The sequence below is a fragment of the Corticium candelabrum genome, chromosome 2 (assembly GCF_963422355.1).
Source record: "Corticium candelabrum chromosome 2, ooCorCand1.1, whole genome shotgun sequence".
NCBI lineage: Eukaryota > Metazoa > Porifera > Homoscleromorpha > Homosclerophorida > Plakinidae > Corticium > Corticium candelabrum.
In genome coordinates this window covers 2,341,934-2,366,744 of record NC_085086.1, presented here as the reverse complement: position 1 = coordinate 2,366,744, position 24,811 = coordinate 2,341,934, and the positions used below count along the sequence as shown (strand labels likewise).

Here is a 24,811-nt window from a genome sequence, read left to right as displayed (position 1 = left end):
TACATGCATACATACATGCCCTGTGTGTGCACGTGTGTGTGTGTGTGAGTGTGTGTGTGTGTGTGTGTGTGTGTGTGTGTGTGTGTGTGTGTGTGTGTGTGTGTGTGTGTGTGTGTGTGTGTGTGTGTTGTATTGTATTTTGTTGTCAAGTGTACATGTGTTCCTACCGTTGCCAGCATTATTTTTAAAGCGTATTGGGCCAATACACATTGAAACGGTGATGCAATACACCTAACAACACCTGTGTGTTGTAGTGGTACGGACACTTTTCATTGTTTTCTGTTCCTCTCTTGGGGAGTTGTCACGTCAATCAATCAAGGACACACGTCACTTCACAGGTCGATTACATCTGAGTACAGTCACATACATAAACCCCAAAGTGGAAAATCATTCATATTTGGTACTATATACCTCAATATGTTTGTTAATAGGTTGTGGCAAGAGAGACGTAGCATGCAAGAGAGGCAACATGCAATAAAAGACTTAGAACATGGAGTGATCGCCAGTACCACAATGTTCTTCTCGACTACCCGGACTTCCCTCAACAATTAGCCTCGGCTAATTATTCTCAGCAAGCCATTGAGTCTGAGGGAATATTTGTGATACTGTCTCACCGATCATGTTCTAACTCATATATATTGTATTGTATTGTTGTGTGTGAATTTGTTTTTGTGTTTGTGTCTGTCTATCTGTTTGTGTGCGTGCAAGGAAACGTTCACTAGTTGGGCATTACTGACTTTCAGTTCATGTTAGAACCAGCATCAATTACAGGCAAGTCACTGCCACTGAATTCAAATTTAGATTCAGGGGTTTTCCCAGGAATTAATAACAGTGTGGCATTTTATTAATATTAATTAGCCACTGAGATCTTATCGTAGACAGAAGAAGTAACTTTAATTAATAAATGATTGTCAGACTTATTGTGTCGCACTGACATAAATGTCATAATAGCGTGGTAGGAACACATGCCACATGGATAGTCACTAGGTCAAGGTGATATGCATTACTGTCTTTTAGCACAACACAACAAATTCATAGGAGCGTCTTGTGGGTACAGATCTTTGCTAACAGTATCCAGCCTAAAGCCACTGTAGGATATGAAGACATGTCACACCTGCTTGAAGACCTGAACTGATTGGAATGCTGTCAGAGTATGAACTTATCATGGGATGTACTGTTGTAGTCAGAGGTGATAAGAGATCTTGTACAGCTTACTATGCATACTAGTAGTCCTGTGAGTAACTACTGTGAAATGTTATATTGTTATTCCAGTTCAGTTGTTACACTCTGTAAATCGATCTGTTAGCGTACACTAAACAAGAATGATAAAGACCTCACACATAGTAAACGGTTACCTCAAATGAGGCTTGACAATGAAAGCAAAAGTTACTTGACTACGCAACATGTAATTATCTGCCCAAATCTACTTGACGCGTGACAGACTTGTAACCCTGTAGATAATTGGATGCTGTTCTACCGTCAAGTAATTACGCTTTGGGAAGATAAAATTACGCGCTGTTGCCGTCAAGTAACTTTTTATCATTCCTTATCAACCATCATTTGAGATACAGTCATCACCATAGCGCCATCACCACAGCTCTTCGCGGTGACTCGGCGCTGCGCTATAGGGAAACCCCTGAGATTGACTATTAATTTTTATTTTAACTTGAGTTTACACATTGGCTTTGATACGGTTGATAGCACTTACATTAGTGTGCTTGTGATCTGCGAACACGTTTATTGTCACATAATTCTTACTGACATTTAGACAGTGTGCTTAACAACGTAAAAGGTAACATAGCTTTCATAAAAGCAACAGCCGAAGGCAACAAAGTCACATTTCATTAATTAAACCAGTCTGACCAGCGAGTGTAGCCCTGCAAGGGCAAATGGGAAGACTATTCTATCTGATTTAGTAGCAAAATTTGTAATTAATCTATTTATATTTCAAAGCTTTAGCTGTGAAGCAATTTTCTTTTCTTTGTGCATGGCTCTGAACTCATGAATACCACCAAGGTCAAATGCTCCAAAGAGGGAGCCTGTAAGATAACGGTTACAGCTGTGCACTTCGTGACAGTCAGAATCGTTCTGATCTATTTCCGATTACACATACGGGATAGTGAATCTAATTACATTACATGTCATCTATCTGTCTCTGGGTGACTTCAACTCAAAAGTGCAGTGTCAAGCAATGGTTGCTAATTACGTAGTGTAGTCCTCCAGTAGGCGTCGTGGTGGTCTTGAGATCCTCCCCAGCCTTGTTGTTTTGACTGCAGGTTGACTTGCAGGTGCAGTTGGGGACTTGGCAGATTTTGGAGGGCTTTCTGTATTCGGAGATCTGATCTCCGTGTCTGGCAGTACGTTTGTCTCTTCAGGTTGATTTGGTGGTTGTCCTTCTGACAGGCTGGTGTTTGTTTGTTGTCCCGTCGGAGTGTACTTAGCGAACATTGTGTTGTCATCCCACACTTCTGTTGTCCTGTTTATGTGTGTTCTAGTTCTTCTCACTGTCCGTCCATTTGCTAGTCTGAGGATGTAGGATTGGGGCTCTGTGTGGTGTCCAATGACTTTTGCTGGTACCCATTTTTTTTCTCTCATTGTCCTTACGCTTTCATCAGGAAGCAGAGGTGAGTTCGTTGTGTTTCCTGTGGCTCCATAGAACGCATATTGGGATTGGTGGGCGATTAGTTTTTGTCTGGTCTTGTCTGCATCCATGTTATGTGGAACCAGAGTCTCAGTATTTATTGTTAGTTGGGTTCGGAGGTGTCTCCCCTGTAGCAGGATGGCAGGAGTAGGCAGGTCTCCTCCTATTGGTGTGTTCCTAAGGACTCTTAGAGCGTCATTGATTGTACGGCCCTCCTCCAACATCTTGGCCATCATTTTCTTGACTGTTTGGACACCTCTTTCCGCTTGGCCATTGCTGGCTGGGTAGCCTGGACTGGATGTGGTGTGTTGAAATCCCAGCTTCCTGGAGAACTTGCGAAATTCTTCGTTGGCGTATTGTGGCCCGTTGTCCGAGAATATTGTTTCTGGTATTCCAAAATTGGCAAAATGCTTGTCTAGGATAGTTATCACATCAGCTGCTTTCGTTGACTGGAGGTGATCTATGGTCACCCATTTGCTGTAGTAATCGATGGTAAGTAGGTAATGTTCCCCTTGTAGTTCAAACAAGTCTGTTCCCACTTTCTGGTAGGGGTAGTGTGGAACATCATGAGGTTTAGTGTCTGGCTTTGGGTTCTGGCTTCGATTTTCTTGGCATTTGCTGCAACTCGCTACCATGTCATGTATTTCATTGGTGTAGCCAGGCCAGTACACTGACGTCTTGGCCCTTTCTATACACTTCACTATTCCATAGTGTCCCTCATGTATACTGTTCATCACCGTTTTGCGCATTGTCACAGGGACGACAGCTTGGCTTCCTTTGAGGACAATGCCGTCTTTCTCTGTTAGGTCGTGTCTCACATTCCAGTACGGTTTGATTGGACCCGGGACACTCCTCCTTGTAGGTGGCCATCCTGTGTGTATGTAAGTGATGAGTGCCTGCATTGTAGGGTCTTGTCTGGTCGCTTCCGTACATCTTTCACGTCCAAGTGGTGTGGGAATGATTTGCTCTGTGACGGAGTCGATTTGCTCTTCTGTTAGTTCATCATAGTCTGTATAGGGTGTTGCAGATGGCATTCTGCTCAGAGAATCGGCCAGGACCATTTCTTTCCCGGAATGGTGCTCTAGCGTGTAGTTGTATTTGAGACATCGTAGGCGCATTCTCTGAAGCCTAGGACTGACTTCAGCAAGGGGCTTTTTCAGTATTCCAAGTAGTGGCTTGTGGTCAGTCTCCACTATGACATCTTGTCCATACACATACTGATGGAATCTTGTTAGTCCAAACTGGATGGCAAGCATTTCCTTCTCTATTTGTGCATATTTCTGTTGTATGCTGGACATTGTTCTTGACGCGTATTCTACTGGGTGCCCCTCTTGAATAACAGCTGCTCCCAAGCCATGTTGTGATGCGTCCACAGTTAATCTCACTGGTAATGCTGGATCAAAAAGTCGTAGTACTGGGGCCTTTGTCACTAGATCTTTCACATGCTGTAGGGTGCGGTCGTGAACGGAGTCCCACACCCATGCAGTCTCCTGCTGTGTTAGCTGTCGCAGTGGGCTGGCTGTCTCAGCCAAAGTAGGACAAAATTTCGACAAATATGTAACCAGGCCCAGGAGTCTTGAAACGTCTGTCTTGGACTGTGGCTTTGGGAATTGCTCAATGGCCTCGACTTTTTCTGGGTCAGGTTTTATCCCTTCTGATGTAAGCACATGTCCCAGATACTTTAATTCAGTCTTTCTGAACTGGCATTTGGATCGGTTGAGTCTAAGGTTCAGCTCCCTACACCTTTCGAGGACCATCTGAAGGCGTTTGTCGTGCTCCTCTACGCTACAGCCTGATACAAGGATGTCATCCACATAGGTGTGTACCCCAGGTATGTCTGCAAAGGATTCTGTCACTATTCTGTGAAACACTTCTGGGGCAGAGCTGATTCCGAAAGGTAGTCGGCAATACCGGTAGCGCCCAAAGGGAGTTGCCACTGTTGTCAAGTAGCTACTTTCCTTGTCTAGGGCAATCTGTAGAAAACCAGATGTAGCATCTAGGGTTGAGAAATATTGTGAGCCTGCCAACGTGCCGAATATCTCTTCGGGTGTTTTCAATTGATAGTGCTCCCTTTGTATAGCCTTGTTCAACGCTCCTGGATCAATGCATATCCTTAGTTTGTCTTTACCTGGCTTTGTTACAAGGACTATGGGACTGACCCAATTAGTAGCCTCTGTTACTTTGGCTATGATGCCTTGTTTCTCCATTTCATCCAGTTGTGACTTCAGTTCCAGCCTGTACCTAAATGGAACTCTTCTAGCTGGTTGGATGACTGGTTGTGCATTTGTCTTTAGTTTGATGCTGTACTCTCCTGGTAGTCGTCCCAGTCCTTTAAAGACATCTTTGAACTCTGATATAGCTGTGGGTGTGTCCCCTGTTGCATCCACTGCTAGGGTCTGTTGTATTAGTCCCAAGTCAGTGATGGAAGGCAATCCTATGAGCGTCTCCACGTTCTCTCGTACTATGATGAATTCCATCTTGCGGGTGGCTCCTTGAAATGTTGCCTCCATGGTTGTTTTCCCACAGACATCTAATTTTGTTCCTCCGTATGCTGTTAGCTGAACTTCTGTTGGCGTGGGAGGGCTAGCACAGAGGACGCGGTAAGCAGTGAATGGCAGTATGTTGCACGTTGCACCTGTGTCGATTTTGGCTTTCAAACCTCTCCCTCCTATGTCCAGTATTATGTTCCAGACTTTAGCCTTTGTTTTACTGGTTTGTGTCGTGGTACCGGTGCAGTAAGCGAAATGGTCTCTCTCCTCGTTCTCTGGTGTGTCTGGTGTGGCTCGTTGTGGCGATATCGCATTGGCCGTCTCCTTTGTTGTTTGTCGTCGGGCTAGTCTGTCCTTTTCTGCCTTTTTGCATGCTTCCGCCGTGTGATTCATAATGCCGCAATATTTGCATTGTTTTCCCCATGCTGGGCAGTTTTTTGGTTTGTGGTTTGTCGCGCAGTAGTGGCAAGGGCGCTGCTTCATGGCTTTCACCATGTGTACCGCCGCCGCGTCGGTGACGCATTCTTTCAAGGCTGTGGCGGTTGATGTCATACTGGCAATGTAACGGGTTGTCGCTTCCATTGACCTGCACATGTCTACAGCTTTGGTTAGGGTTAGGTCAGATTCTGCCAACAGTTTCTCGCGGACGTTGTCTGCGGTGATATTGATTACAATCTGGTCCCTGATGATCTTCGTTTTCTCCTCTTGGTGATATCCGCAGGTTTCCACCAGGCGCAGTAAATCTGTGTAGAAGCTGTCGAAGGGCTCATTCGGTTGTTGTTTCCTCTGCAGGAACAGGAATCTTTCGTAGATTTCATTACTTTTAGGCTTGAAGTAGTTGTTGAACGCTCTAATGACGCAGTCCAGTTTGTCCTCGTCGCCGTCTGCGGCCCAAGTGAATGTTCGGTAGACGGAGATGGCTTCCCCTCCCATTGCCGTGAGTAGTATTGCGACTTTCGTTTTCTCGTCTTCTTTGTCCTTCTTTGTTGCTGTCATGTAGAATGTAAAATGGTCCCGCCACTGTGGCCATTCTTTGGCTGCTTCCAGTGTGGTTGTGAATGCTTGAGGCGGTTTCAGTCCTTCTGCCATGCTGTTGTCGGTTCTTTCCTCCTGACACCATGTAAGATAACGGTTACAGCTGTGCACTTCGTGACAGTCAGAATCGTTCTGATCTATTTCCGATTACACATACGGGATAGTGAATCTAATTACATTACATGTCAGAGCCTGCAGCGTAGCATTTGTCAGGACTCTCTTCATGTAACTCAACAGAGTAGTATATATACTCAGACGTCTGCAGGCTGTCTCGCTCGGCATCATTACCCTACGCTGAAGATCAGTGAGCTGCAGATTCTTATAATTATTAGACACAGATATGATAGTCCCTTGTTCTGGACTGATATTTGGCCAAACTAGTGTTGTACATTTGCTTCTGGTGAACTCTCGAACAGACTGTGATCTGCGATATATTACTAGTGAGAGGGATAAAGAAGAAACCATCGCGCACAAAGTACCTCTTCATTGACATGTCATGCAAAGACCAGTCAGAAACGGCGCCACATTTACAGACGGGACACTGCCCACGTTCAAACGTTCGAATGACATGTGCAATTGAGTCACGACAGTTTTATCCCGTCTAAATATAACGAATTCTGAAATGTTGGGATCCATTCAATGTTTTTGAAAATGGTTATATTTAGATGTCACAAGAGGAGTCCAACTCCAAATTGCATTACAATGTTGTAAACTTGCTTAGTTGAGCATTTGTGCCTACTTTTGCATTGTTGTCTAGCAGAAAATCCTTTGAAGAAAGACCAGATCGAGACTAATATTGAGACTATTTCTGAATTTGTGAAACCCGGTACAAAAACCCAGGTACAAATGTTTTCATATATGCACAGTCACTCAATCACTGCTATATTTAACTGCTTTTGTTTCCACTTTTTAGAGGACCGGGATGCAACAAGCATTATGTCAGGTGCAGGCAATACTTGCAGGCAAGACATAAGATCAATTACAAATGTTAGCCATTGTTGTTAACAATAGGACTGTAGAACTTCTGCGTAAGTGTTTTTAATAGGTCGGTTCTAAGAATCTTTCTGCATGTGTTCTAGTGGATCTCCCAGTCAGTTCAACATGCTCTCTTTTATTGAATGTATTTATTAATTATCAAGTCTATTGAAAGACATTGGTAAATGTGAATAGTGTAAATGTAATGCTGATGTATACATTGTACATCATGCACCAAGCAGTCTTGGAGTCTAAATCTACTTTCATCAATCTAGCTATGTCTGGAACTTGGAACCCTGGCCAGCACTTCAGCAGTTACAGCTTCTAGATCTGGTGCAAATATTGCATGCAGAGTGGTCGTGTACAGAGGTACGAGCAGACCTCCATTTGATGTCTGTCAGTTCATTTGGCTCCCCTCCCCCTTCTCCGAACTCACATAGGGACATGTCTGCAACTGCTGTTCTATTCATTAGTTCATGTGTTGTTAGTGGAAGATATTTGCTTACCGTAACACATGACATTACCCAATTGCAGAGTGAAAAATGTATTTCAGGTTTGAACACCTGTAACCTCTCTTACTGAGAACAGCAGCTAGTTTCATAATTTACAAACAATGCCTAGAAGTATCTGTTGAAGTTTCTGTTGTACGGCTATCATGTAGATGATGATATAGACTCTAAGAGTATCAGGTTTTTGACACACACATGTATCTACAGTACCCTCCCTGCACCATTCATTTCCTCAACCGTACAGAAACCGATGCAATGTTCGAAGAATAGCAGACTATATGTACTTTTAAAACTTTGCAACAATAAATTGAACTGGTATAACACTATCCCAGCTTCTATAACTAATAGTCAAAACCTGAAATGCAATTTCTTTGGCTTCACGCATTGCTGCAAACTCATGAATCCCGTGATTGTCGTAAATTCCAGAAAGGAAGCCTGCAGCGTAGGTGTTGCTTTGATTTGTCTGATGATGACTCAGTAGTTCGCGAGTTGGCTAGATAGGTTTCTACAAGCTGACTCGCCAGTCATCATCGTGATTGTGTGTAGAATACTGAACTGGGTCGTTACAGGGACTTTGACGATCATTCCTCTTTCTGTATTGACATTTGAAAAGTCAAATGCAGCACAGTCTTGTCTGTTGAGAAGATTAATGGTTCTCTATGCAAATGTACAATATTAATTCATGAACAGAAGCAATTCAAAGCTGTACCTGTTGATGCCTACCTCCCTTTTGCAGAACGAATCTAAAACATGAGGCAGTTTTGAAGTCATACTACAACAGACGCTGACTGTCAGGTTCGAAACTCTGTCGCTCACACAGATGTTCACGCGATTTGTGCACGTGAATTGCCTACAATGCACGTGAATTGTCTAATGTGCACGTGTAATATATATCCGGGGAGGAGGGAGATTGACATCCGGGATGTGCCTCAACCTTGCCCAAAAATCACACACACACACACACACACACACACACACACACACACACACACACACACACACACACACACACACACACACACACACACACACACACGTGCGCACGCACACAGTGTACGCATGCATGTATGTATGTATGTAAGCACGTATGTGTGTAGAGTATGTATGGAAGACTTGATAAACAGCTTAGCATACGATGTAGGCTTTACAACACTTGAAATTGCATCAAGAGGAGATATGTCATGAGACTCCTTTCTGTCTCTGGAGCTCGTTTCATCGTCTAACGTTTCAACATCTAATAAGAAAAACCTGACCAATCTTTTACAAACTGCTTGTAGATCAGCAATTTGATATTCTTACACCATTTGGGATAGAACTATAAGAAGAGACAGTGTTAACTAAATGGCACTAATTACTGTATGAATATTTCACACTGTGCTCCAACTCCAAGCATTTCCTGCATATGTCGACTAGGAGAGTTCAGGACCACATTGTCAATACTACTGGAAATTTCGATCATCAGGAGTTTCCAACTGTCGCCATGTCACCAAATTTGGTGACAAAGCCAACTATCTGGCAACAAGCTTACGTGACTAAGATATTGGTAACAGAGACCTTAGTCCTTATTTCTTTAACAACTTGAAATTGGAAAGCTTGAATGGTCACGTGAATATTAAAACATCCTGGTTACTTGTATTGCCACAAATAACTGATCGCTTGGCAAAATAAAAATTACAGTTGGACAGACCTGTTTCATGAAAACATCTAAAGATTTGAAAAGAAAGAGTATTCACATGCATTTCAATTTTGAACAACTTTACACAGTGCCTGTTACGTTATAACAGTGATATGAGTGTGTACTGTAACACTGGCAGTGTCCGACAAATTGGTAGCACAGGCGCCCAGGACAACCAATTTTTTTACGAACAACTGAATAATTGGTGTGTAGTTGCCTAGGGACAACCAAGGTAGTGCAATGGATCTGCTTCACGTGGTGATGCAAAATGGCACGTCAGTCTACTCTAGCCGCTACATCTAAAGCAATAATAACGTGTCGCAAGAAGACAGCAAGTGGCAAATGCCAAACAAGACAAATGCCAAACGAGACAAAAATGCCAAACTAGGCGTATCAAGCTACTAAATGGTGTGATCGAGTGTGCTACTTGGGTACATGTATCAGATGACCAAATACGGGTGTGAACTGCTGTTGTGAGTAATACATAGTTGCACGTGCTGAGTATGTTAATTAATTCGACAATCTTAGTAGAAGTAACTGTAGTTCTAGAGGTGTCATTGTGCGCCTTTCTTCTACAACTCTTGCATGGCATGTACTTTAGCAAATCATTAGCAGGTCGAAACATCTGTCCAGGTGGTGGCAAACGCCACTCCTCAACACATTCTTGCTTCGCGTATGCACGCGTGGACCATGCGTGCACGTCAATTATCCAACATTCACGTGCAAGTCCAATCTATCCGGGATGTGCACCAACCGAGCCAAAAAATAATTCGCAAGATCAAAGAAACCTCACCAGACATTTCCCTCGCGCGGCATGACACTTCTTGTCTTGTGGGTTCGCTCTGTTGGAAAAACTAATAATGAACCAAATATTTCTTATTGCTTTGATCTACAGGTTGCATGTACGTTTTCACTCACTCGTGAATGCTGCAGCACTAGCTTGCAACTTATGCAGAATCTAGTCTTGAACTATTAATAGGATGGAAATGGGAAGGGCATGGTGGAAGACATAGACAATCATAATGCTGACTGTCTCTAAAATTTTAAGACCATCCAGTGTGTGGTACAAATCACAAGTTGACAACATCGTAGTAATGGCTATTAGAGCAGGAAATAGAAGGCCAATCAAACTCACTCTTGGTGACATATAGAAGTTTAGTTGTGTTTACCCTACTGCTCTAGTAAGTTGGATATTCACATGAAATCACTATCTATAGGTAACTCTGTCTGTCTTGATGTTGTGTCACGATCACATTTGAGTTACTGTCATCACAACTCAATTACAACTTTGATATCTTTATTCAAGACGTGCATGCGGTAACTATACTGTAAAAACTTCTGTAGCTACAAGCTTCAAATCAAAAAACACTTTGATGTCTTGGCAGGCACACGTTGTCTACTGCATGATCGTTTTAACGTAATCTACCAAGTCTGCGCCAAATAAGGAGTTTGCTTGCGCTTTCTTGTCCATTCTCACGAATGTTTCAATAATTAAACGACATGTAGCTCCTCTGTCTACATCATCGGTCCAATCATCCAGCATTCGATGAGCTTGCCCAAACAATGAAAATCTGTTTTGCTGTTCTATTACATTGACTGTTGATGAGGTAAACTTGCTTGAAGCAAGCAGTGCTGCAAAGTCCTTCCAATAACAAGATATCTCACGAGCTACATCAACTAGACGTTTTCCACTCAATTTGCAGTCAGTCCTCTGCTGTATTTCTGCAGAAGCAGATTTTTGATGACATGCTACTGAAACACCTGAAACTAAAGAAATCGATGGCAATTAGTAAACAAATTTCTAATCAATGAAACTATATCATCTATATGAAACTGTGTTGATATCTTAAATTATTTCTATTTGCATTTGTAAACAAGATGCAACCTCAGCAGTTCAATAAAATATTACTAACTAAAAGGAAACTACAATCATGAATAATGTGTGAAAGATGTCTTCTTCGTTCTTTTATTGCAATGTACAGGATAGTCACCTCGGATACTTACTAGATATTTTGTGAAGATCATACAATGATTATTACTATAAGTCTTTCAACGTGTGTGGCAGGTCTATAAACCACAAGACTGTTCCAATCAGGACTTGGCAAGAATTAATACAAAGAGCACGATTTAAAGACTCGACTTGCTGCTATTGATTTTACAAAGCAACATATCATGATCAATTTAGTCACTTAACAAGTTAAAACAAGACTATCAATATCTCTAAAATACTTTCCTTCTAAAAATAATTTTCCTCACGGATAACTCCCTCTCTCCCCTAATTCCCTGACTAAAAATTACCTAGAAGTAATTGTCATGGGAATACGGTATTTAATTTGATCAAAGTTTTATTCAATTTCATTACAATATAGCACATTACATGTGCAATCCCTTAAGCAAACTCACTTTATAAAAGCTTATCATTACAAATTGGGTTCTCACCTGCCAGTTGATCTTTTACTGCCGTAATGATTGGCTGGGGAATACACTGACATGCTGCTAGAAGTTGTTTGGCTGCTTCATCTCGTCCTACTTCTTGTGCTTTTGCTTCAAACAAAGCCTTCAACTTGTCAGTACCAAGAGAGAAGACATTTGTATTCTCATTGGCTTTGCTCATTGTAAATCCCAACTTCAAACCAACAGAGAGCCAACGATCATGACCCTGCTGTAATACAGCAGACAGAATCACATCTGGATCATAAACACTGTCAGCAGCAACTGTGCAAAACACAATAAAAACAAGTCAATCTACAAAATTGATTATACTGCTGTACGTGGTACCTTCAACAGTATGACTAGTAGACGTGTTATCAAACCACAAATCAAGTTTAGCAGGAGCATCAATGCTTTCATGCTCTTTGTCCAGCAGAATATCATTTTCTGGATATTCATCCAATGAAGCCAGTTGCTTTGGATCATATTCTAGTGGAACTTTGTCAACAGCACCATGAACACAGACATCAAACTGAAAGCCATCCATTCCTCGTGCCTTCGCATGTGTGAGTTGTTCTATTAGAGTCACTCGTACACTGTCACACAGTGGACGGAGCACTTCATCTGCAGGTAGTTTCCTGTGACTCAATCTCGATGGACAGTAGACGGTAACAACGACAGCCTTCACAGAGTAAACCAATTCCAGATCCACATCCTTGTGAAGATGAAGTATCACCTGGTTTCTACTGAGCTGTGGGCCTTCTGCGTACTTGCTGACCATGCGGGTAACAAGACGGTAAAATAGAGGCTTGAGAAAAGTATTGAAACCTCTGGGAATAAAGAACAGAGATGGAGGAGATGTAAGAGAGCAGAATGCTGATTGGTAGGCAAAAGGGGTCTTGATGACTTCTTTGATGACCATAGAGGGTACAAAAAAGTTCTGACCTTGTTGGACTTTGACATCTGGAGCAATTGAACGAGCGGCCAAGTATGCCCCTGAAATGATATTAAACAGTTGCAGAAGAATAAGGATCACAGCGTAGTTTGCTTCGTCTACTCCTGCCTTCTCCATCAGATACTTGGCAAGATTCCATGACATGATCCCTTCTTGATGAAGCTTTTTGAGATCATTCCAAAACTCAGGAGGAATTCTTGAGCGATCCAGAACTGTGACAAAGATGACCAACACATCAGCAACCCACTGAATGTTGGGAAGCACCTTCTTATTGAGCCCGGCAACATTGTGATAGAATGCAATGCTTCCATGGCTGCAAAGATATCGCAGAGCTTGTCTGCATTCCTCATCTAATGAGATATCACACACCCTGGCAGCTAATTGGAAGACATTCTGGAGATCAAGAACTTTGTGCTTTCTCATTCTCAACAGACCCAGACCCTTATCTAGCATGGCCCATGGTAATGGAACCTTCTCTTCTTCATCCCAGTATTCACGAGCCATTTCAACGATCATTTTCTTGACCAAGACGATCGTTGGATCGGGATTGCCTGTTCCTGACTTTGTGTTGTCAACATGGAACAGCACCTGATCATCACTAAAGGGCACAATGTGATCACCAAAATTCTCTTCAGCGATGATTTCTTGCACAATTTGCTCCTGTCTTGCCATGAAACTTTTACTTTTTGCTTTATCTTTTCTAGAAGCAAACATGAATGTTGCTGGTGCCCTTTTGACACGCCCCTTGCCAAAAAATTTATTGCGTCTTCTGCCAGCAGGAAAGGCAGCAGAGAGGGCAGTGAAGCAGTGGCGTATGACGTCGGCTCTTGTGGTAGCAACATCTCGTGGTTTCTCAATAAAAGTTCCATCTGCAAGACGAAACTTGGATGTGGTCACCTTCTCATCTAGTGGCTTGGAACCATCGATAACCACAAAACAAGCTGTACATTGATACTCATTATCAGCCATAAGTGCAACATGTGTGGAGAGGAATTGATCTTGACCTCCTCTGTCCATCATTGTCACATTGATCATTTCTTCAAATTTGCGCATCTCCTCCTTATTCTCCTCCATGAGATTAATGGCCTCATCTACATTTCGATCAATTTCTTTAGCAAGTTTGAAATCCTCGTATCCTACTGGATCACTCCTAGCTTCAGCATACATTGACTTCAAACCGCTTGCTTTTGCATTCACATTTGCCTTCAAATCAGATTCTGTAGAACTTGCTTGTGGGCTCTGCTCTTGCTCGTCTGGTTTTGCTGTGCTGGACTGTTGTTCCTTGTCATGAACAACAAATTCTCTTGCAAACAGCTTGCTGAGATGCTCTTGTCTCTCCTCTTCACTTTTCAATTCTTTCCAGTCGGTGCCGTGTCCAACTGCTTGTGAGATCATCATCTTCACCTTTACTCCCTCCGTGCTCTCCTGACCTTCAACAAATGGTTTGTCTGTCATTGAAGCTTCCAGGCATGACTTGCCCGCATCTTCCTCTCCCATACAGTCAATGAACACCGTGTTGCCTGGCACTTTGCCTTTTTTGCATGCTTGATCAAAATGAGCTTTTCCTTCAGGACCCAAACGGTCAACAACAGAAGGAGTTGAAGCTACAACAATATCATTTCGTTTGATGAGCAGATTATTGAAATTAAATAAAACAATCATTTGAATGGTACGATAGTAGAACACACGCTTGCAATAATAAACTTCAACTGTATATTCTGGACATGCACACACACACGCGCGCGCGCACACACACACACGCACACACACGCACACGCACGCACACACACACACACACACACACACACACACACACACACACACACGAAGATAGAAGTTGGCCATCTTTTACGATGATGCCCGCTGTCTTTTAGACTATGGCAACAAATAAGGTCTAAAGGAATGAGTCATTTCAATCTGTTATACGGCATTGTATCACATTTGTGACGTGCCATGTGTTGAGATCTTCTGAATGATCTTGCAATTACAAGTGTTGCAGATGTAAAATAATATTGTTGTGCAAATGACTGACTTGGATTGAGAGTCACATTGTTGAAATGTTTAAATGTAGTGCAGGTGTTACTCTATAAGCAGAAATCTCTGGCTATCTAAAACCAATTCTTTACAAACACATACAAACACAAATAATAATAATAATCATATTACTTATTAAACACACATAAACCAACCTAACCTAAACATCAGGAGCCGCCTCTCAGAGGTCACGCACCTAGCCATTAAACTGGGCCTTATGTGCTACTCAGAGAACACTGGGCCTGCTGTGATGTGAGCACCCGAAGTCTCACAAGTACTCCAGTGTCTAATGTCATGTCACAGCAGATGGTCTGTTAGGTCCACAGTCAACGACCTACACACACACACACACACACACACACACACACACACACACACACACACACACACACACACACACACACACACGCACACAAACTGGAAGACATGGTGTATTTGAAAATGCAGCACTAGGTTAAGTATATGTTGACAGCAATGTATAGCTAACAATTAAAGCAGCAATCAAATTCTTACTACTGAAAGACATTGCGTATTAACTACTGCTACTTAAGAGACCGACAAGTAGCCCTTAGCAATAGCTACTGCAACGCTACCGTTAATGCTGTTGCTGAATTGTCTTGCACGACATCGTCTAACGTCTAAGACAGGTAACTGCCAAATAGACGTCTGATCCAGTGAATAGAAGACCCATAAGATGTGTCTCTTTTGTCAGCCAGCAACGAAGCAAGTCTCTTCAGGAAAGTAGACATTCATGGTTTTACTTTTTCCTCCAGTACAACATAAAACAATTAGAGTAAAGTAGGCATGTTCTATTCTTGTGACTCGTTGTTCATACTTGCGTCACTTCTCTTGCTCATGTCGTCGGTACCATGATTCTAGTGACAATGACTGGTATGTTAGAAAGTTTGGGTTGAATAAAAGAACATCAAAGTAAGTTTTTTTCAAACCATCCACCTCCTACTCTAAAGGCTACTATGTCTAATCATGCCTCGTCTTCTTTAATAGAGGAGCAACCAAACGCAGTTTCTCAGGTCAAAGGCTGTACAGTGAGCTCAGTCAAAACATCATACCTGATTACTACTACTAAACAATTACTGTCATATACAATAGTACAACTTTTACTACTACTATGTCATGTACAGTAAAGTCACTAAGCTGAGGAGGCCGGGTGCCCCTCAGACGTAGCCAGGAGAATATTGTTTTCCGGCCTGACGTAGCGTTTGCACCTGCTGCCCCTGATGCACATTATGGAAGCTCTTAGGAGTGCGAACCCGAGTCGACATCTTAGCCAGTTGATCACGCTACCGTATGGAGTGTCCTTTTTCTCAGATATCATTGAGGCCAGCTTTTTGGTAAATGTCGTTGTAAGCTTGCTCATGCCACCAGTGCAAGAAAGGATAATAGGTGTAAAGGAAGCATTTTCTACTTTTCTCAGTCTTTCTTCATATTTCCTTTTCTTCTCTTGTTCCTGTCTTCTATAGCATGATGCAACTTCAAAACATGTGTACGAGGTACTACTACTACTACTACTACTACTACTACTACTACTAATACAACTAAGAATTTGTTGACCCAAGAGGAATCCAAGCACTAGTAGATTGTCGACTAATCCCATTGGACAAGTCTCCTGGTCTACGTCCAATTGGTATTGGAGAAACGTTCAGAAGGATCATTGCCAAATCAATAATGTCTATAGTAAAGGATGATGTCTGCTGTTATTCAGGGCCTTTGCAAGTATGTGCTGGTCAAGAAGGAGGATGTGAAGGAGCTGTTCATGCAATGAGAGCAATACTTGAAGATGATGCTAGAGACTGTGTTCTGTTGGTAGACGCACGTAATGCGTTCAATGCTTTGAACCGTCGAGTTGCTTTGCACAATGCTCGCATACTATGCCCTATTATTGCAACAGCTTTATTTAACACTTACAGAGTTGACATATTGATGTATGTGATTGGAGGAGAGACTATACAGTCAACTGAAGGTACTACACAGGGTGACCCTCTGGCCATGTCAATGTATGTGATTGGCATTAGTCCACTCATCACCAAAGTTATGGGTACGTGCAAGCAAGTTTGGTTTGCTGATGATGCTACTGGGGCAGCATCCATTAAGAATGTGAGAAAATGGTGGGATGCTATTACAGAGCATGGACCAGAATTTGGCTATTTTGCTAAAATGCTGACAAAACATGGCTGATCGTGAAAGAGAACAAGCAGGAGCAGGCAAAAGATATTTTTGGAGACACTTCTGTCCAGGTAACAACATCAGGGAAGAGACACCTTGGTGCTGCTCTTGGTAGTTCATCCTTTGTTGAAGAATATCAGCAGAAAGGTAGATAAGTGGGTCATGCAAATAAAACGATTGTCAGAGATTGCATTAATACAACATGTTGCTTATTCTGCATTTACTCATGGCTTGGCTTGTCAATGGTCATACATATCAACAACTGTCGAAAACATCTCTTCCATGATGCAGCCGCTTGAGGAAGCCATTCGTGATTATTTCATTCCTGCCATAACCCGCCAGCAACATTGTAGCCAAGACGTGAGAGATTTATTGGCTCTACCGTGTCGACTTGGAGGTTTGAACTTGACTAATCCAACTCACACGTCCGATGGTGAGTTCAAGTCTTCCTGTCGTATCACAGCACCATTAGCAGCTCTCATAATACAACAAGAACAGTGCTACAATGTGGCTGTCAAAGCTGTTCAGAAAGAAAAATCTGCCACAAAATTTGAAAAACGGGCTTCTCAGAAACAAGCTTTAGTAGAAATAGAAGCTAATTGCCCAGCATCTATGAAACGATGCGTTGAACTTGCCTCTGAAAAGGGTGCATCAAATTGGCTATCCATTTTACCGGTTGAAGAACATGGTTTTCATTTGAGCAAAGGAGATTTTGGTGATGCTTTATGCATGCGCTATGGTTGAATGTTACCAAATCTAACTTCAAAATGTGTCTGTGGATCTGCTTTCAACGTTGACCATGCAATGGTATGTCCTAAACGTGGCTTTCCGACGCTAAGGCACAATGAAATTAGGGATATAACTGCCGATCTTTTGACTGAAGTGTGTCATGATGTAGCGATAGAACCGATGTTACAACCTCTGACTGGAGAAAAGTTTCAGAAAAAAACAGCGAACATATCTGACGAGGCTAGACTCGATCTTTCAACGAGAGGAGTCTGGACAAAAGGAGACCGTGCATTTTTTGATGTAAGGGTATTTTACCCAAACGGACGCTCCAATAGTCAAGGCTCTTTGAGATCAGCATTCAGCATCCATGAATGTGGAAAAAAAACGTGAATATGCGCATCGAGTACTGGAAGTGGAACATGCCAGCTTCACTCCGTTGGTTTTTCCTCTACCGGTGGCATGGGCTCTGAAACTTCCACCTTTTACAAACATCTTGCCAGTTTAATTGCCAACAAAACTGAAAAGAAATATAGTTCAGTGATGAAACTTCTGAGATGTCGGATCAGCTTTTCTCTAATAAGATCTTCTGTTTTGTGCATTCGCGGAAGTAGATCGGCCAAGCACAGGCCTCTAAAATGTTATGACATGGATCTAATCAACAGTGAGGCTTGCCTCACTAAGTAGATTGTGACGTTGACTTAAGTGGGTTTGTTTAATTGAATGGATTGATATAGTGTTGTGTTGAGTGCCGTTGTAGTGGCTTTTGTAGTATGGGCATGACCGGTGGATGCTTTTGCTGAGTGATAAACTACTACTACTACTACTACTACTACTACTACTACTACTACTACTGAGAGAACTGGTGTATTTGAACAATCAAACGGCATCTGCTAACACACTACTACTACTACTACTTGAATAAACTACTACTACTACTACTACTAATAATAATAAAATCTCTACTACTTTTTTCAAAATACTACTACTGTATGTAAAAGCTTCCTCTATAGCAACAAGTTTCTAGGTTGTAACAACTTTGAGATAAACAGTCTTCTATAATCTACTTTCTGCTGCTTCCAGCAGAATGTTGAAGTCCCTTGAGGTTCTGTGAAGCTTGGACCTGCATCCTCGCAAACACATCACGCAGGCCCGAAGGAGTGCAAATGACAGTCGACATCTCAGCCAGTTGATAGTTGTGCTGTACTCGGTGTGGTGCTTTTCCGATAAAAGTGAGGCTAGTCTTTTCAAGAAAATAGACGTCAGTTTACTGCATCCTCCAGTGCATGCTAAAATGATTGGCGTGAACGATGAAAGCTCCACGTTATTAATTCGTTCCTCGTATCGCCTTTTCTTCTCTTGTTCCTGCCGTTTATATAATGACGGGATCTGCACTGATTTGTAGGATGAGGCATTAGGGTTGAAGACCCTGACGTCAAAGAAAGTTCGTTGGAAGTGCCCACCCCAAAATCCACTGACAGCAATATCAAGTCTGGCATTTTCGTCAGAGGTAGTACAGCGTTTTTGAAACACCTCGCCGTTGAGAGGTTGCAGAACGGGCTCTTTGTGTACATCGTGGCAAACCTCTGTCAACAAGTTGGTAAATAAATCGCGGACCTCGTTATGGCGGATGCTGGGGTATCCTCCTGTTGGACATGACAGAGAGTGATCTACTGAGAATTTAGATCCACATGGACATATGTCTGGGAGGTTGGACGGGTGCCAACCGTATCTGAGGCACAGGGCATCCCGAAACGCAGATTTGTGCAAAGTGAATCCGTGTTGCTCTAGTGGGATTGCGGTCAGCCAGCAGGAGGCACCCTTCTCACAGGCCAATTCAACTGAACGTTTCAATTCCACAGATAGATCATTGACAGTGATTTCAGAATGAGACTTTTGTGCTAGATGTTTTTGCTGGCGAATGCTAGCTTTCATAGAATTCTGCTTGGTAGGAACGTTATCCAGGTTTGTTTCTTGTTGCACAATTCGGTTGACCAGTGGCGCACAAATTAACTTTGAGTATTCCAGCTCACAAGTCAACGAACGTGGATCTACAATTCCAAGGCCGCCTAGTCGAGGTGGTAATGCAAAAAGCCTTCTCATCTTGTCTCCTGGAGTACTTCTATTGGTTATGGCGGGAATCAGTTTGGATCGTAACGCCTCCTCCAGAGGATTAAGGTACTCTGCAAAGTTTTCATTGGTTCTGAGTGCAAATTTCCAGCGTCCAATCAGACCCCGTGTGAATATCGAGTGAGCAGCTTGTGGTTGAGTTTGGGCAATGCAACTGAGTCGCTCTACTTGTAACTTCCAATTGGTCACCTTTTCTTGCAGGAAGTTATTGCAGAAATCTTTGTTTCCAATAGCAGCTCCAAGGTACTTTTGTCCTTCTGTAGTAATGTTGATATTGGTATTTTCAAAGAGATGTGTAGCTTTGTCAATATTTCCTGATTTCACTAGCAACCATGACTTTTTGGGATTTGGAAGATACCCAAACATAGCACCTAAGTCAACCAACCTGTTCCACCATTTATGTAGACAGTCTAGCGAGCCTCCAGCAGCTGCATCATCTGCATACCATACCTGCTTTGTACCATTCGTCTGCACACTCTTTAGAAGTGGAATTGTGGCCAGAGCATACATTGGCATCGCTAAGGGATCTCCTTGAGTTGTTCCTTCACTAGAAAGCAACGTTTCTCCACCTACAAACAATGAAGAAGGTTGTCGATACGTGTTGGCCAAGATTGGAAAGATGGCTGGGCAGTTGACAGATATGTTAGCCAGAGCAACTTGACGGTTCAAAGTATTGAAAGCATTGGTTGCGTCTACAAATAGCACGGCCTCTGTTTCATCTTCATCATAAATACCTCGAATAGCGTGTATGGCAGCCTCGCATCCGACGTTCTGACCAGCACAGAGTTGTAGGGGTCCGGCTACGTTCAAAATATCTGACTTTACCACACTCAGGACAGCCTTGCTAATTATTCTACGAAGTGTTTCACAAACTCCAATTGGTCTGACACCAGGTCTCTTGTCCAGGGGTATTAGCCGGCAAGCAACCAGAGCCGAAATCCCACTCGGGTCGATAAACTGCGTTGCAATCCTGCGAGTTGTTGAAGCTATTGAGTCACAGAGATTTCTAGACAAGACTTTGAATCCAGTGCACAAACGCCTCCATGCAGCCGCATCTAAGCCTGATGGACCTGCAGCACCCTGGCATTTAAGTGACATGGCACGAATGAGATAGCCATCAATCTTGTCGAAGAGAATGGGATGTGTAGGAGGTGCCTGAGATTTGGAGTCCAGGACAGCTTCCTTAAACATAGGAGCTGGGTCAGGGTGTTTGTCTTTCAGAACATCTCTAACTGACTTGTGAGAGCCAGGAATACATTCGTCTAGTTCTAGCAAACCACAGTTGTCCTCATCTGATAGGAGTCGCTGGGCAGCATTGATATTTCCCTTTTGCAACAAAAGTGCAACTTTTCTTGATTGATCACACTCTCTATCCTGAGGACAATTCCGAGTACTGTGGCATCGAAGATGAGACTGGATCGTTCTGCCTTCTGCAATCAAACCTCCTATGTCACCCTTTTTCCAGGTTTCCAATCGACGACTTAAACAAGAGGAGTTCTGTTGTACACTGGATCTAGTGTGAGGTCTTTGGAGCAACAGATGAGGCATGAGCATAGCAGCAGTTATTGCGACTGACTCGAGATCAGATTCATTTGCAAATGCATAAAATAGCCTTGTAAGTTCAGAAACGAAGTGTCCACCAGAGGATCCGTAAGGCACTTGAAATAAATTCCGTTTTCAATGAACGACTTCACGATATGCTTGGTCTATCTGATCTTTTATATCTGCTCCAGGTACACCACCCCAGTTGAAATTAGGAGGCAGTAACACTCTGTACTGAGGGACAGCTGGCAGGTCAATGGCATCACTAGATTGATCTTGAGAAGCTTCATGAAGAACGACTTCTTGTTGTGTGACAGACTGATATGCAGTTCCAGTCTCTGCTGAAATGACTGGAGGAGCTTCCTCTACTTGAACCGGGCTCTTTGAGCTACCTAGCTCCCTGTCGTTCATGCTGACAATTCTGCGTGCTCTTAGAGATGCATTCCTCATTGATTCCACTGTCTCCGCAACTAGTACACTCCTGCTGGGCGAGTGACCTGAGTAATCCAGAGCCGTTCCATAACTAGTAGGAAAAGCGTTACTCGGATTTGTCTGCTGAAGCGGCGTAGAAGCTGTGGACATCTGCTTATCCGAACAAAGAGACTGAGACTGACGTTTTTGTGATGAACATTGTGTCAAATCCTTTTGAAGTGCCTCAGAGTAAGACATAGGTGACTGAGATCTTCTAGAAACTTTTAGAGATTCACGTGTGTCACATACCAGAGTGGTGGTGACAGGTTGATCTTCTAGAGATTCACGTGTGTCACATACCAGAGTGGTGGTGACAGGTTGATCTTCTAGAGATTCACGTGTGTCACATACCAGAGTGGTGGTGACAGGTTGATCCATAGGTATCTTGTTTGAGGATAGACTATCACAAGAGCCAGAACGAGACACTGACGACTTTGATGCATTCTTTGAATCGTGAGATACTACTACTACTACTACTACTGAGAGAACTGGTGTATTTGAACAATCAAACGGCATCTGCTAACACACTACTACTACTACTACTTGAATAAACTACTACTACTACTACTACTAATAATAATAAAAGTAGTAGTAGTATACAACACTATAAGTGACAGATATACGCACGCAGCAAAACAAACAATTAAAAGTCAGTTACTACTTTACGTCATTACACTGTATGCTTAACTATTATCACAAGCTATAGTCACCACCTACTCATCTAGGTGGGCCTCACTTTCAATGAGTCCCAGCAGGTCCACTTTGATAGGTCTATACGTAGAGGATCTTGTTCCACGGATACACAGTATACTCGAGCGAAGTAGGGCAAAACTCAATCTACAGCGAATTAATTGCATAATTCTACTGTACTGCTCTCCTGACTTGGCTGCATGCAGACTTGCCACTCGCTTATAGAAGGTTGTTGCCTCTGGGCCTGTGCCTCCGTATGACGTAAACACTAATGGAGTGAAAGACCCATGCTCAACTTCCCGAATTCTCTCACCGTAAGCGCGTTTCTTCTCATTCTCGTGACTCACATAGGCGGATTTGAGTGAAGAGTGTTTGCGGTTGGAAGCAGCGTTTGGGTAGAAAACCCTCACATCAAAAAATGCCCGTTCTCCATGCCTCCACACTCCTCTAGCAGAAATGTCGACCCTAGCGTTATCATCTGTGATGGCAGTGCGATGCGCAAACTGTTCTCCATCCAAGGGACGAAGTACAGGTTCGATTGTAACATCTGTAGAAACCTCCCTTAGAAGATCAGCTGTGATGTTCCGGATCTCGTTGTGCCTTAGCGTGGGAAAGCCGCCTTTCTGGCATATCATGACAATAATAATAAAATCTCTACTACTTTTTTCAAAATACTACTACTGTATGTAAAAGCTTCCTCTATAGCAACAAGTTTCTAGGTTGTAACAACTTTGAGATAAACAGTCTTCTATAATCTACTTTCTGCTGCTTCCAGCAGAATGTTGAAGTCCCTTGAGGTTCTGTGAAGCTTGGACCTGCATCCTCGCAAACACATCACGCAGGCCCGAAGGAGTGCAAATGACAGTCGACATCTCAGCCAGTTGATAGTTGTGCTGTACTCGGTGTGGTGCTTTTCCGATAAAAGTGAGGCTAGTCTTTTCAAGAAAATAGACGTCAGTTTACTGCATCCTCCAGTGCATGCTAAAATGATTGGCGTGAACGATGAAAGCTCCACGTTATTAATTCGTTCCTCGTATACATCTGCTTATCCGAACAAAGAGACTGAGACTGACGTTTTTGTGATGAACATTGTGTCAAATCCTTTTGAAGTGCCTCAGAGTAAGACATAGGTGTCTGAGATCTTCTAGAAACTTCTAGAGATTCACGTGTGTCACATACCAGAGTGGTGGTGACAGGTTGATCCATAGGTGTCTTGTTTGAGGACAGACTATCACAAGAGCCAGAACGAGACACTGACGACTTTGATGCATTCTTTGAATCGTGAGATAAAGGTGACGACTTCCCATTCATGCACCGGCCGTGGTTTCTGGGATTGCAGTTCTTACATTCAACTCCTCGCTTTGCGCAGCGGCAATTCTTGCACCGTCCACTGCTGTTACACCAGCAGCACTTGGTCATGACGTAATTGACCAATATAGAGCGTTTCGAAAGCCAAAGAATACGTCAACTCGAAGAGCGAAATTTGAACCAACCGCCAGACTACACGCATGCGTACTACTACTACTACTAATGTATACTACTACTACTACTGTATACTGCTACTACTACTGTGAAAACCGGGTGTATTTCAATAAATCATACTATATGTATGTATGTATATATATATATATATATATATATATATATATATATATATATATATATATATATATACATAAAACAACAAATTTGGTTATTGCTACTAATAGAATATGTGTCTATAATACTACGGCAGTTGACTAAAGCGACTTTCTGCTGTTGAGAGCAGAATGTTGCTGTCATTTGTTGAGCCTCTGAACTTCACCCTAAATCATCTGAGACATGATGCATGCTTGTAGAAGGGCAAAGCTAAGGCAGCAGCGAAACCAGTTGAGTATTTGGCTGTATGGTGTGTTTTATTGTGAGATAGTAAGGAAGCTAATCTCTTCAGGAATCTTGTGGTGATCTTGCTACATCCACCTGTACAAGACAGTATGATTGCCATGAAATAAGCTAGTTCCACTGTCAGAACCCGCTCCTCGTATTTCCATATTTTCCTTAGTTCACAATGTCTGTAACAAGATGCAATTTTGTTCCTGTTGCAAGAGGCTGCATTTGGATTAAAAATCCCCATGTCATAATAGGTACGTTTGAATCGTCCACCACTGAATCCGTTCATAGCAATGTCCATGCAGCCAAACCTCATCATCTGTTGAACAAATCTTTATTGTACATTTCTCACCGTTGAGAGGCTTTAGTAATGGTTCTCGTTGAACATCATAGCACACGTCAGTCAACAGGTAATGGAACAAATCCCCAACTTCATTATGTCGAATTGTTGGAGAC

The 24,811-nt window shown here is 42.6% G+C and overlaps 4 protein-coding genes across 4 annotated transcripts; all 4 read right to left on the bottom strand.

Annotated features, from left to right (window-relative positions):
• Positions 1-2,067: 2,067 nt before the first annotated feature.
• On the bottom strand, positions 2,068-6,219 carry LOC134198233 (uncharacterized protein K02A2.6-like). The gene has a single exon (XM_062667591.1). It carries the CDS (start codon positions 6,217-6,219, stop codon positions 2,203-2,205), a length of 4,017 nt encoding a protein of 1,338 aa, XP_062523575.1. The 3' UTR covers positions 2,068-2,202.
• A 4,390-nt stretch (positions 6,220-10,609) lies between these two features.
• On the bottom strand, positions 10,610-14,371 carry LOC134198373 (uncharacterized). The gene is made up of 3 exons (XM_062667750.1): positions 12,103-14,371; positions 11,764-12,039; positions 10,610-11,091 (listed from the first exon to the last, which is right to left on the bottom strand). The coding sequence occupies exons 1-3, from the start codon at positions 14,369-14,371 to the stop codon at positions 10,721-10,723; spliced, it is 2,916 nt and encodes a 971-aa protein (XP_062523734.1). The 3' UTR covers positions 10,610-10,720.
• A 4,109-nt stretch (positions 14,372-18,480) lies between these two features.
• On the bottom strand, positions 18,481-21,446 carry LOC134198570 (uncharacterized). The gene has a single exon (XM_062667985.1). It carries the CDS (start codon positions 21,335-21,337, stop codon positions 18,710-18,712), a length of 2,628 nt encoding a protein of 875 aa, XP_062523969.1. The 5' UTR covers positions 21,338-21,446; the 3' UTR covers positions 18,481-18,709.
• A 960-nt stretch (positions 21,447-22,406) lies between these two features.
• On the bottom strand, positions 22,407-23,121 carry LOC134198370 (uncharacterized). Its single transcript, XM_062667746.1, has one exon. The coding sequence runs from the start codon at positions 23,119-23,121 to the stop codon at positions 22,510-22,512; it is 612 nt and encodes a 203-aa protein (XP_062523730.1). The 3' UTR covers positions 22,407-22,509.
• Between the last annotated feature and the right edge of the window lie 1,690 nt (positions 23,122-24,811).

Bases quoted from the DNA above. Each gene is read 5' to 3' on its own strand.
- LOC134198233 (XM_062667591.1), bottom strand. From the start codon at position 6,219: ATGGCAGAAGGACTGAAACCGCCTCAAGCATTCACAACCACACTGGAA.
- LOC134198373 (XM_062667750.1), bottom strand. From the start codon at position 14,371: ATGATTGTTTTATTTAATTTCAATAATCTGCTCATCAAACGAAATGAT. The intron at 12,040-12,102 runs GTACCACGTACA...TGTTTTGCACAG, and splicing joins TACTAGTCATACTGTTGAAG to TTGCTGCTGACAGTGTTTAT. The intron at 11,092-11,763 runs GTGAGAACCCAA...CGATTTCTTTAG, and splicing joins AGTAAAAGATCAACTGGCAG to TTTCAGGTGTTTCAGTAGCA.
- LOC134198570 (XM_062667985.1), bottom strand. From the start codon at position 21,337: ATGCTCATGCCTCATCTGTTGCTCCAAAGACCTCACACTAGATCCAGT.
- LOC134198370 (XM_062667746.1), bottom strand. From the start codon at position 23,121: ATGATATGCCAGAAAGGCGGCTTTCCCACGCTAAGGCACAACGAGATC.